General features: G+C 47.2%; 1 protein-coding gene across 1 annotated transcript in view; it reads right to left on the bottom strand.

Moving 5' to 3' along the window:
- LOC144497727 (putative voltage-dependent R-type calcium channel subunit alpha-1E) overlaps window positions 1–14,436 on the bottom strand; it is a 319,684-nt gene that overhangs the window by 206,181 nt on the left and 99,067 nt on the right. Inside the window, exons 7-8 of the mRNA XM_078219167.1 lie at window positions 11,294–11,397; window positions 1,386–1,501 (exon numbers count right to left, since the gene is read on the bottom strand). Coding sequence (XP_078075293.1) covers window positions 1,386–1,501; window positions 11,294–11,397 — 220 coding nt within the window. The remainder of the gene's footprint in view (window positions 1–1,385; window positions 1,502–11,293; window positions 11,398–14,436) is intronic.

Below are 14,436 nucleotides of genomic sequence, written 5' to 3'. Positions count from 1 at the left end.
ATAAAACATTTGAGATGTAAAGAAAGATTGTGTGACTGACAATTGTTCAGTGCACTGAACAGTCTGCTCACTTTGCAGTTACTAGACGGGTAGGAGAGAAAGCTGTGAAGAAGGTGTCTGCAAAAGGATATCGATAGGTTCAGCGAGTGGGCAGAAAAATTGGCAGATAGAATGCAAATTGAGAAAATATGAACTTGTCTCCAACTTTAAATTTGGCAGAAAGAATGGGAATGGAGAGAGAGATTGCACAACTTGGTACTCGAGAGAGATCTGGCTGTCCTGGGACATAAATTACAAGTTAGTCTGCAGCTATAGCATGTGATTAGGAAGACAAATGCAATGTTGGTGTTTATCTTGAGAATGGAATATGAAAGTCGGGGTGTTTTGCTGTAGTTCTGCAGGGCATTGGTGAGGCCACATCTGAAATACTGTGCACAGTTTTGAATCAGGACATAATTGCATTAAAAATAGTTCATAGAGTCATACAGCATGGAAACAGGCCCTTCGGCCCAACTTGTCCATGCCGCCCTTTTTTAAAAAACCCCTAAACTTATCCCAATTGCCCGTATTTGGCCCATATCCCTCTCTACCCATCGTACCCATGTAACTATCTAAATGCTTTTTAAAAGTTAAAATTGTACCCGCCTCTGCTACTACCTCTGTTTGAGAGAAGGTTCTCTTGTCTGAGTCTTGGGATGGGAGGGCATTATCTAATGAGCAAAGGACAGATCTGGCCTGTATCCATTCAAGTGTATAAGGATAAGAGGTAGAAACATAGAAACATAGAAAAACTACAGCACAATACAGGCCCTTCAGCCCACAAAGTTGTGCCGAACATGTCCCTACCTTAGGTGAAACATAAGATCCTGAGGCGGCTGGACAGAGTTGTTGCTGAGACAATGCTTCTCATTGTGGAAGAGATGCAAACTTGAGGGCACAGTTTAAAAATAAGAGGGCTCCTATTAAAGTATGAGGAGATTTTTTTTTAAAGAATCATTAGTTTGTGAAACTCTCTACTCCTGAATGCGGTAGATGCAGGGTCATTGAATATTTTAAAGATAGAATCTTGACTAACAAGGGAGTCAAAGGGTTATTGGGAGGGGCCTAATGGCCGACTCCTGCTCTTAATTCACATGTTTGTATACATACTGTGGCGGGACATGGTGAGGCGGGTATGACCCCGTCTCCTGTAGAGACGGGTCATTAAATATGTTCAAGGCTAAGAAAGACAGATTTTTAATCAGTAAAGGAATTGAGCATTATGGGGGTAAGACGGGAATGTGTCAGATCAGTCATGATCTCATTGAATGGAAATGCAGAGTTGATGGACTGAATGGTCTACTTCGGCTCCTGCATCTTATGGCCTTAACCTCTTGGACATTCACCTGCTTTGTCGATCCAGGCTCGATAACCATTGAGCTCCCGCTCAATCTGCTGCTGCCTCCGGAGTTTCAGGAACGACCTCCTGTTTTCCACCCTCTCCCGCTCTTTGGCAAATTCACTGGGGAAGCAGAAGGGAGTTAGTGTCGGGCATATTCTTCTTATTTGTCACCACTCGCCCTCTCACACACTTTGGGGTGGCACAGTGGTTAGCACTGGTGCTTCACAGTGGCAGGGACCCAGGTTCAATTCTGGCCTCGGGTATGTGTCTATGTGGAGTTTGCATGTTCTCCCCATGTCTGCGTGGGTTTCCTCCCATAATCCAGGTGAGGTGGATGCTAAATTGCCCAAATGTGTCCCAAGATGTGTAGGTTAGGCGGATTAGTATCATAAATACGTGGGGTGATGGGATAGGGCCTGGCTAAGATGCTCTATCAGAAAGTCTTGCAGACTCAATGGGCTGAATTGCCTCCTTCTCCACTGTAGGGATTCTATGATCCCTCATCTCCCCTGCAGCTAGTCTCCTCCACCTCCCTGCTCCGACTCACCAACCACACGTGACAGGCCTCCTTACATCTGCCCTGGCCTGCCTGCACTGTGCCCATCTGTTTTCTTGCACAACAAGCTGGCTCACAATTGACAGGAGATGGGCGGAGGAGGAATGCCTGAGTTAGAAATCCTCTCAGCGTTCGAGGAAAGAGCCCTTAGGCTGGCCGGGGAGGAAGAGGACCGCTCTTGTGCCGACGGACAGGTGGGCACCAAAAAATCAGGTGAGGAGCCACAACACCATCATACCAAGCTAACGTTAGTCTTTCTATCCTATGCCCCTGCTGTGTATTAATGTCATTTCCCTTCTTGTGTAGACGCATCGGGGACCAGCCCAGTGTCTCCACCAGCCAGAAGTACCCCCCCAGACATGAGTGAGGATAAATTCCTGAATGTTGAAATAGAAGAACATAGAACATTACAGTGCAGTACAGGCCCTTCGGCCCTCGATGTTGCGCCGACCAGTGAAACCAATCTAAAGCCCCTCTAATCTACACTATTCCAATATCATCCATATGTTTATCCAATAACCATTTGAATGCTCTTAATGTTGACGAGTCCACTACTGCTGCAGGCAGGGCATTCCACGCCCTTACTACTCTGAGTAAAGAACCTACCTCTAACATCTGTCCTCTATCTCTCACCCCTCAATTTAAAGCTATGTCCCCTCCTGTTAGCCATCACCATCCGAGGAAAAAGGCTCTCACTATCCACCCTTTCTAATCCTCTGATCATCTTGTATGCCTCTATTAAGTCACCTCTTAACCTTCTTCTCTCTAAAACAACCTCAAGTCCCTCAGCCTTTCCTCATACGATCTTCCCACCATACCAGGCAACATCCTGGTAAATCTCCTCTGCAGCCTTTCCAACACTTCCACATCTTTCCTATAATGCGGCGACCAGAACTGTACACAATACTCCAAGTGCGGAAGCACCAGAGTTTTGTACAGTTGCAGCATGACCTCATGGCTCCGAAACTCAATCTCTCTACCAATAAAAGCTAACACACGGTATGCCTTCTTAACAACCCTATCAACCTGGGTGCCAACCTTCAGGGATCTATGCACATGGACACCCAGATCCCTCTGTTCATCCACACGACCAAGTATCTTTCCATTAGCCCAGTACTCTGTATTCCTGTTACTCCTTCCAAAGTGAATCACCTCACACTTTTCCACATTAAACTCCATTTGCCACCTCTCAGCCCAGCTCTGCAGCTTATCTATGTCCCTCTGTAACCTGCCACTTCCCTCCACACTGTCTACAACTCCACCGACTTTAGTGTCATCCACAAATTTACTAATCCATCCTTCTACGCCCTCATCCAGGTCATTTATAAAAATGACAAACAGCAGTGGCCCCAAAACAGATCCTTGCGGTACACCACTAGTAACTGAACTCCAGAATGAATATTTCCCATCAACTACCATCCTCTGTTTTCTTACAGCTAGCCAATTCCTGATCCAAACCACTAAATCACCCTCAATTCCATGTGTCCGTATTTTCTGCAATAGCTTACCATGAGGAACCTTATCAAACGCTTTGCTGAAATCCATATACACCACGTCAACTGCTTTACTCTCATCCACCTCTTTGGTCATCTTCTCAAAGAACTCAATAAGGTTTGTGAGGCACGGCCTACCCTTCACAAAACCATGCTGACTATCCCTAATCAAATTATTCCTTTCGAGATGATTATAAATCCTATCTCTTATAATCCTTTCCAAAACTTTGCCGACAACAGAAGTAAGGCTCACTGGTCTATAATTACCAGGGTTGTCTCTACTCCCCTTCTTGAACAAGGGGACAACATTTGCTATCCTCCAGTCTTCTGGCACTGTTCCTGTAGACAATGATGATCCAAAGATCAAAGGCTCTGCAATCTCCTCCCTAGCCTCCCAGAGAATCCTAGGATAAATCCCATCCGGCCCAGGGGACTTATCTATTTTTACCCTTTCCAGAATTGCTAACACCTCCTCCTTATGAACCTCAATCCCGTCCAGAGGGAGTCGCAGGAGGAGTCACAGCTTTCACCCATACCCCCAAGGGATTGCTGGAGGCCAGATGATGTGCCCCTGGATATGGTCATGCCTTACTTGGTGCAGTGCTAAAGGCAAAGTCAGGAAGAACAGGAAGGGATGAGTCCAGCTCATCCAACTCCCCTCTTCCTGTGACTGAAACAGCTCCAGACCTATAGGCTGAGGATGGCACTGAATGCAGGCCAGAGCCATCCAGAGGATGCCTACCAAGGTCATCACAGACAACAGGACGTGGCAGAGAGCACGCTGCCTCCACCTCTGCTGTGGATCCTGGAGATACACCAAGATGTAACAGCTGCGTTGGAAAGGTTAAGGAAGTCTAGTTTCACAGCATGGGCACGAGTGTCAGGCACGTGTAGATAGCGAGCACCTATGTAAGTCACCTCTATCAATGAAATAAATCTCACTCATTGCAACCGCTCTGTGGCTCCATGTTCTCATTTCTTCAATAAGTGTTACTGAGACAACCAGTGTCCATCTTTCACTGAAAGGCTGGATACTCACACAGAGCCTCCCCCATCTCTTCTCTGCAAGGCATTCCCTCACAGTGACTGAACACAATCATGCCAGTGTCTCCCCGGTAATGAGGAGCCCCCCCCCCATCCCACAATGGTCAGGGTCACCACTCAACCCAGTCATTGTGAATGTCTGACCTCAGCACAGACCTCAGTGGCTAGACCCTTATGAAAAGAGTGAATTTGCCTCAGATGACAAGGACACTCCTAACTTAGGAGGAATCCAGTTCAGCAGAGAGGAGACTCTCCCTGCAACATTTCCCTCATATCACCCTGGTCAGTTTGTGAGCCAGAGAGGAGTCAGACATTGACAGAAGTTCTTTGAAGATCAATGCACTGTCTCTACTGTCTCCTCCTACAACATTGGGACTGTGGGCAACCACCCCCTCCCCATGACATGAGCCCTATCAGTGAGGGTGTGTGCTACCAGATTCAGACAGGAAAAGACAACAGCTTGAAGCGATGTTATCACTGGCCGTAATTCTGATCACCCATGAAATGGTAGGGTATGAGAGCGTCCCAAGCTCTCTTGCCCCTTCTCGTCATTGTCACTGCCTGATGGCCTCCGTCGTCGTCCTCCTCCTCCAGGACCTCCTTCATCCACCTCAACGTCCTCTTCATCAGAGGGGACGTGTCGTTCATCCATCTCCTCCTCAGGCAGCTCCTCACCCTGTTGAAGCACCGGCTTGTGGAGGGCTCAGCACGCAACCACGATGTGTAACAGCCTCTGGTGACTATTTTGCCAGGCTCCACTTGTCCGGTCCAGGCACCGGAACCACATCTTCAGCAACTTGATTGCATGTTTCACCAACGCGTGAGCACCAGCCTCATTATATTGGGTCTCTGCTGCACTCTGTGGCCTCCATACGGGCATCTACAGCCAACCCTCAGGAGGTACCCCTTGTCCCAAGGACCAATTCTCCCTCAAAGACGTCGGGTATCTGAGAGCGGCCAATGATGAAGCTGTCGTGGAAGCTGCCCAGGAACCTAGCATGCTCCTGGAGGATGTGCTTTGTGTGGTTGCAGATGAGCTGAATGTTCAGGGAGTGGAAGCCATTGCGGTTGATAAACGGGATTCCTGATACCATGGGGATTGGAGAGCCACAGGAGTGCAGTCAATGTCTCCTTGCAATTGTGGACAGCCAGCTACCTGGGTGAATCCCATGGCTCTTGGGTTCCTTACAGCTTGGTCCCAGTCGAACGTTTATGTAGTTGTGAGCGCTTGTGAAGAGTGTGTCCATCACCTTATTGATGTATTTATGAGCAGAGGTCACTAGTAGAGCTCTGAAAGACCCAGACACATAAATATTGAGGGTGGCTATAAACTTTAAAGCCACAGGCAGTGGACGCTCTGCAAGTCCATGCAGCACCAACTCCTGAAATGGCAGGGATGAGCCACCATGTCCTTGGACAGGCGATGTTTGCACCAACATTGCTTCTCACTCATCTCCAGAAGGCCAGACGTCATCTGTAGATGCTGGGTCATAAAAAGAACCTCTGAGCAGCAACTCAATGTCAATTCCACAGGCTCCATCACTCTCTCTCCACTCACTGTGAGGGGAGAAATAGAGAAATACTGAGGATTTGACCCTTTGCTCATTCACCCCTGGGAGCAATGTCTCGATACTGACTGACTACTGTGCGAGCCATCACATAACGGACCATTCCCTGACAGTGTCCCAGGATGGACAAGACCCCACACCACTTTTTCCCCACTCAGCCTGACTGAGTGGCCACAGCTTTAGAAATCCTCCAGCCTCCTGAGTTCTCACATTAGGCGCAGGCATCTGCCCCCCGGGTTACTGTATGGTCGTGTGCGTAACCTTGTAAAGGGGGGTGTGGGGAGGGCACTGATGGAGCAGGGTGCTCTGCTGCACCTTGTAGCCTTTGCTCTGTCAGAGGGTGTTTGTGCTCGTCCTCTCACCAAATGATGATGGGAAACCATGCCAATCACAGATTGGGGAAGTCAGCGCTCTAAGGGTTAACTGCTGATAGGTAATCAATGGCACACATAGACATCAGTGCTGAGTAAGTGGGCATAATTGGGTCATCTGTCAAAATGGATAAATGTTAATAGACTAGTGGGCTCACTAATTTGGTAGTCAAAAGGTATACTCACTGATATTGTGCCTTATGATCAGTCATGAAGTTACAGGCAGCCCTCCACCTTACCCCCAGTGGTGGTGGATCATACAAGCCTTATCAACTGGATACCCACCAGCCCAGGCTTCCCGTCCCAGTCCCAGGGCCCCTCGACAAGGCAGAGGCCCGTCAGATGAAGATTTCAGCTCAGGATAGGTGACCTTCAAAAATGGCTTCTTCCCCGCCTTGTCAATAAATCCTTCCCCCTTCAAGGACCAAAGCATTGCCCCTTCTCCGGAATAGGCTACTGTTCGCTACCAACCTCCCCACAGCCATGCACCTGCCCCTCCAACCCCCACTGATGAATTTCCTCCCTCTCCCTCCTGTGCAGCCACTGCCTGAAGTGCAAGCCCTACAATGGGGCTCGGATACCAATCCCAACCGGAAACCATGGATGAACAGGGATATCCACTGCTTGCTGAAATCAAAGTCTGAGGTGTTGAAGTCAGGCAATCCTGACCAATACAAGAAATCCGGATGCGATCTATGGAGCTCCATCAAAGATGCCAAAAGACAGTACTGGACCAAGCTAGAGTCCCAGGCTAGACACACGGACTCCCACCGACTATGGCATGGTCTGCAAGACATAACAGGCTACAAGATGAAGGCATGTAAAATCGCCGGCGCCAACGCACCCCTCCCCGGTGAGCTCAATGCATTCTATGCCTGTTTTGAGCGAGAGGTCAGCGAGAGCATGCCTTCCACTCTGGAAGTCTTGGCCGAACCAGCATCCGAGGTCACCATCGCAGATGTTAGATCAACCTTCTCAAAAGTCAACCCACAGAAAGCAACTGGCCCAGATGAGGTATCTGGACGAGCACTCAGATCCTGCGTGGACCAGTTGATGGGAGGTATTCGCAGACATCTTTAACCTCTCTTTACATCAATCTGAGGTCCCAATCTGCTTCAAGAAAACGGCCATCATCCTGGTACCAAAGAAAAGCCAGGTAGCGTGCCTTAATGACTATCGTTTGGTGGCTCTAACATCCATCATTATAAAGTGCTTTGAAAGGTTAGTCATGGCACGAATCAATTCCAGCCTCCCGGATTGCCTGGATCCACTACAGTTCACCTACTGCCGCAACAGGTCCACAGCAGACGCCATCTCCCTGGCCCTACACTCAACACTGGAACACCTAGATAACAAAGACACCTATGTCAGACTACTATTTATTGACTTCAGCTCTGTCTTCAACACCATTATTCCTATGAAACTCATCTCCAAACTCGGTGGCCTAGGGCTTGACTCCTCCTTCTGTAACTGGACCCTAGACTTCTTAACCCACGGACCGCAATCAGTAAGGATAGACAACAATACCTCCTCTACGATCATCCGCAACACCGGTGCCCCACAAGGCTGTGTCCTTAGCCCCTTACTATACTCCTTATATACCTATGACTGTGTGGCCAAATTCCCCTCCAACTCGATTTTCAAGTTTGCTGATGATACCATCGTAGTACAAGAAAGAACTGGTATGACGACAATAATCTCTCACCCAATGTTAGCAAAATGAGGGAGCTAGTCATTGACCTCAGGAAGCATAGTGGAGGACATGCCCCTGTACATCAATGGGAATAAAGTGGAAATGATCGAGGGCTTCAAGTTTCTATGTGTTCAGATCACCAACAATCTGTCCTGGACCCTCCCATGCCGATACCAAAGTTAATAAAGCCCACCAACACCTCTACTTCCACAGGAGGCTAAGGAAATGTGGCATGTCCACTACGACTCTCGCCAACTTATACAGATGCACCATAGAAAACATTCTTTCTGGTTGTATCACAGCCTAGTATGGCTCCTGCTCTGTTCAAGACTGCAAGAAATTATGAAGGGTCGTGAATGTGCGGCACGGTAGCACAGTGGTTAGCACTGCTGCTTCACAACTCCAGGGTCCCGGGTTCGATTCCCGGCTCGGGTCACTGTCTGTGTGGAGTTTGCACATTCTCCTCGTGTCTGCGTGGGTTTCCTCCGGGTGCTCCGGTTTCCTCCCACAGTCCAAAGATGTGCGGGTTAAGTTGATTGGCCAGGTTAAAAATTGCCCCTTAGAGTCCTGGGATGTGTAGGTTAGAGGGATTAGCGGGTAAATATGTGGGGTGGGATTGTGGTCGGTGCAGACTCGATGGGCCGAATGGCCTCCTTCTGCACTGTAGGGTTTCTATGTAGCCCAATCCAGCGCTCAAACCAGCCTCTCATCCACTGACTCTGTCTACACTTCCTGCTGCCTCAGAAAAGCAGCCAGCAGAATCACGGACCCCACGCACCCCGGACGGACTCTCCTCCACCTTCTTCCATCGGTAAAAAGATTCAAAAGTCTGAGGTCACGTACCAGCCGACTCAAGAAAACTTCTTCCCTGCTGCCATCAGACTTTTAAATGGACCTATCTTGCATTGAGTTGGTCTTTCTCTACACCCTAGCTATGACTGTAACATTACATTCTTCACCCTCTTCTTTCCTTCTCTATGAAAGGTATACTTTGTCTGTATAGCGTGCAAGAAACAATACTTTTCACTGTATATTAATACATGTGACAATAATAAATCAAATCAAATAACTGCCCCGGTGCCCCGAATAGCTGCTGGCTTGCAAGACCTCCTGACGCGCAACCCCCCCCCCCCTTCCCCCCGCTCCTCCCCCCGAACCCTGACACAATCTCCGCTCCCAGTACACCCCCCATGGCCCCCACAATGCACAAGGCCCTTGGCTGACTCCGTCCTGAACTCATTGCTGGCCTATGGCAGACTGTGGAAGTGAGCTCACCAGTGAAATACCTGTGGGGAAGCGCACCAATGTGACGTCTTATGCCGGAGTCAGACTTTTAAATGTTGGTGGCAATTGCTGCAGAGGGGCCTGCACATGATATGCTGATGTCTGTGAAAGGGCTTCCCAACATCACATGGAAGCCCATGTTAGAGGGGTTAAGACAACCTGGGACTAAAAACACTAATAAATCGAGATAGACTAATTTAGAGTGAATATAATACAGAAAAAGTACAAAGTACCTGGACTTACAAGGTATAGTTCGCACAGAAACACATAGCCACTGTTAGAGAACTTAAGCATGTATTTTTTGAAAGCATTTTATATTCTGTATTAAAAGCATAAACTTTGGCTAATGACACTCTAAGGCGTGATGGAATACAGCTGAGCAAGAACCACATTTCTTGAAAACAATACAGCTACTGAGTGAAGCAAAAACAACTCTCTTATCAGGGTGGGCTTTAGAAAGTACAAGGTTCCCAGATAGTAAGATGAATAGAGTAATATAATTTTCCCAATAAGGGGTTGCTACGTAGACAGTGGGAAAAGAACTTCTGAACTCTATGGACCAACATATTGGGGTTGTTAGGAGACAGTGGGCAAAAGCTTTCGGACTCTACGGAGCTATATATTCTCATGCTGCCAGAGAGTAGAATGTTATTGGCCAAGGTCAATGATTCAAACTAAAATGATTGGCTCACATTCGGCTATGCTGAGCAAAATAGGCGGGCAAATGATTTTTGAAAAATGTATAATTGTAATACAGATAACAATGCAATTTAGAATAATTTGGACTGCCCCAAATCATTCTCCTACGCGCGTGGACCAAGCCTGGGCAATAAAATACATCTTCAACCAGAAACTTTGCCTCCATGAGTTCTTTATATTTGCTGAGCTGTAATTAATAAAGAGAAATATCTCACATGAAATCCAGCATAATACATAGGTCTCTGAAAAGCTCCACAGAACCTCATTACCCCACTGGCAGAAACAATTGCGCTGGAACATCTCGATGCAAATCTCGTATTTTGATTCTTATGAGAATTTGGTTCATCATCACCATTTACGCCTACGGCAAACTGGTGCGCAAAGTGTCGGCCAGTTTAACAGTGAACACAGACTGACCAGCTCAGGAAAGTGTATTGAATTTTAAAAAGGCTGTAAAAACTTAGCACATCTTAACCGCTCATCAGCACAAAGAATAAGATTACTAAGATTGGAATATTTCAGATACTCGATGTCAAACACTCAGAATTCGGTTTTTTTAGAGAGTGAGGCTCCCTCAACACTGTCTCCATCAAACACTCCCAGGACAGGTACATCACGGGTTAGGTACAGAATAAAGCTCCCTCTACACTGTCCCCATCAAACGCTCACAGGACAGGTACATCATGGGTTAGGTACAGAATAAAGCTCCCTCTACACTGTCCCCATCAAACGCTCCCAGGACAGGTACAGAACGGGATTAGGTACCGAGTAAGGCTCCTTCTATCTACACTGTCCATCAAACACCTGCAGTACAGGTACAGTACGGGGTTAGATACAGAGTAAAGTTCCCTCTACACTGTCCATCAAATGCTCATGGACTAAAGAAACACACTAAGTATGACACATTTCTGTTACTTTTTTCCCATTATACACATCTGTCAGTCTGTGGTGTCAGAGTGAAGGAACCGTTTGGGGTGAGCTTTGTCCTTTGAACCCTCGTTGACAGAAATTGGGTTCAATCTAGCACAGGCTCCATCACCTTCAACCTGTGCAGCGAGTTATTCTAAGAAGCTTTTCACTGCTCCATCCATCATTAATGTGCAGCTAGAGGGCAGTGTGTATTGTGTAGATGGACAGTGTCCCTCTGGACTGGATGATATGTGGCTTACCTGCCCTCAGAGGTGTGGAGATTTCTTGCACTTACCCAGACAGGACTCCGAGCACCAGGTTCAACACGAAGAACGAGCCAATGATAATGAGGGGGATGAAGTACAGCCAGTTCCATGTTGCTCCTAAGGCATCATTGGTCTGCAGAATGAGAGAAGAAAGTCTCCCTTTACATCTGACCCCGACTGAGTACATGACACCCATGTCTCATGGATAGGTGTGACACAAACCTAAAGGGACCAGGTCAGTTTTAGGCAGAGTTTCACAGGCTCAGCTTCCTAGGTCATCCAGACTCTAAAACCTTAGAACCAGATAACTGTCGAATCCCCACAGTGCAGGAGGCCATCCGGCCCATCGTGTCTGTACTGACTCTCCAAAAAACTAACCCACCCACACCCACATTTTCATCCCCGTAACCCGGTGCATTTACCATGGCCAATCCACCTAACCTACACCTTTGGACACTAGGGCAACTTACCATGATGAATCCACCTAACCGACACAACTTTGGACTGTGGGAGGAAACCCACGTAAACACAGGGAGAATGTGCAAACTCCACATAGATGAGAACCCATGGCCGGAATCGAATCCGGGTCCCTGGCGCTTTGAGACAGCAGTGCTAACTACTGTACCACCATGTCACCCATATATTTCCTCGCATCTCCATTATTCAATCCTGTTCTGAGCTCTCCATGCACAGTCCTCCTTCTCCTCCTCACCATTGTTCCCAGCACTGCAGATCCATAGAATCCACAGAATTCTCACAGTGCAGAAGGAGGCCATTCGGCCCATTGAATCTGCACCAACTCTCTGAAAGAGCATCTTACCAAAGCCCTAGCCTGCTAACCCTATGGATTTACCCCATTAATCTCACGGACCTACACATCTTAGGACACTAAGGGACAATTGAGCATGACCAATCCACCTAATCTGAACATCTTTAGACTGTGAGAGGAAATCCGAGCACCCGGAGGAAAACCAAGCAGAAAAGGGGAAAATGTTCAAACTTCATACAGTCACCCAAGGCCAGAATTGAACCCGGGTCCCTGGCGCTGTGAGGCAGCAGTACTAACCACTGCCACCGGGCCGTTATATTTTGTGTCTCTTGGAGAGCTGGCCTTTGGTTTGGGATCAGAATTTTAAAATCGGGGTGTTGTAGGTCAGGGAGTATAGAGGTACTGTGTGAATGTGACTTGGTGCAAATTAGGAATGGGCAGCAGAGATTTAGACGAGGGTTCCAGATGATGAATTGAGACAGGGTGGTGACTGGCAGTGTTATTTAGGTGACAGAGGGTCCCATCTCAGGTGGACAAAGAAGGACCCCATAACTGTATGAGAGGGTCAGTTCTCCACAGTGACCTGGCCAGTATATTTTTCCCCTAACCAACTTCACTGAAACTGATTATTGCTTCATTGCCAGATTGCTATTTGTGGGAGCTTGCTGTGCCTAAATTGGCTGTCACATTTCCACGTTTGCAAGAGTTCAAGAGAACTTCATTGACTGCAAATGGAACCCAGGGAGGCTGAAAACATCTAACATCTAATCCATCTATCCTGCACATCTTGGGACACTAAGGGCCAATTTAGCATGACCAATCCACCTCACCTGCACATCTTTGGACTGTGGGAGTAAACTGGAGCACCCGGAGGAAATCCATGCAGACATGGGAAGAACGTGCAGACTCCACACAGGCAGTTATCCGAGGCCGGAATCGAACCAGGCTCCCTGGCACTGTGAGGCAGCAATGCTGACCACTGTGCCAAGCAAAGTATTGATTTTAATATTTGCATGCTTGTTTTCGATGCCCTTCATAGCCCCACCCTTCCCTATTTCCATAACCTTCTCTAGCCTCTAAGATACCTGCGTCTAATTCTGGCCATTAGATAGCTCTGGTTTTAATCACTCCATCATTGCTGGCTGTGCCTTCAGCCATCTAGGCTCCAAGCTCTATAATACTTTCACTACACCTTTACTTCTCTCCCTCATTTTCCTCCTTTAAGCCAAACCTATTTCTTTGACAAAGTATTTGGTTACCTCTTTCAGTGGCCCGATGTCATACTTCATTCCTCAATGCTCCTGTGACGTGCTTTGTGATGTTTCATTACAGTAAAGCCGCTATAAATATATGTTAGTCATAGAGGTTTACAGCATAACAGGCCCTTCGGCCCAACTTGTCCATGTCACCCAGTTTTTACTACCAAGCTGTTCCCAATTGCTTGCTTTTGGCCCACATCTCTGTATACCCATCTTATCCATGTAACTGTCTAAATGCTTTTTAAAAGACAACATTGTATCTGCCTCTACTACTGCCTCTGTCCAGCCTCCAAGATACCTGTGTTTATCTATTTCTGGTCATAAGATATCTCTGGTTTTAATCTCTCCATCGTTGTTGGCTGTGGCTTCAGCCATCTAGTCTCCAAGCTCTATAATACTTTCACTACACCTTTACTTCTCTCCCTCACTTCCCTCCTTTCAGACAAAGTATTTGGTTATCTCTTCCAGATACTCACCACCCTGTGTGAAACAAATTGCCCCTATTGTATCTCTCCCCTCTCACCTTAAACCTATGCCCTCTAGTTTTAGACTCCCCTACCTTTGGGAAAAGATGTTGACTATCTACCTTATCTATGCCCCTCATTATTTTATAGACCTCTATAAGGTCACCCCTAAGCCCCCTATGCGCCAAGGAAAAAAGTCCTAGTCTATCCAGCCTCTCCTTATAACTCAAACCATCAAGTCTCAGTAGCATCCTAGTAAATCTTTTCTGCACTCTTTCTAGTTTTTTTCTATGACAGGGTGACCAGAATTGCATACAATATTCCAAGTGTGGCCTTACCAATGTCTTGTACAACTTCAACAAGACGTCCCAACTCCTGTATTCAATGTTCTGACTAATGAAACCAAGCATGCTGAATGCCTTCTTCACCAACCTGTCCACCTGTGACTCCACTTTCAAGGAGCTATGAACCTGTACCCCTAGATCTCTTTGTTCCATAACCCTCCCCAACACCCTACCATTAACTCAGAAAGTCCTTCCCTGGTTCGATCTACCAAAATGCATCACCACGCATTTATCTAAATTAAACTCCAGCTGCCATTCATCAGCCCACTGGCTCAATTGATCAAGATCCCATTGCAATCCTAGATAACCTTCTTCACTGTCCACCATGCCACCAAT

The sequence above is a fragment of the Mustelus asterias genome, chromosome 8 (assembly GCF_964213995.1).
Source record: "Mustelus asterias chromosome 8, sMusAst1.hap1.1, whole genome shotgun sequence".
Lineage (NCBI taxonomy): Eukaryota > Metazoa > Chordata > Chondrichthyes > Carcharhiniformes > Triakidae > Mustelus > Mustelus asterias.
This window is presented reverse-complemented; position numbering and strand designations above follow the sequence as displayed.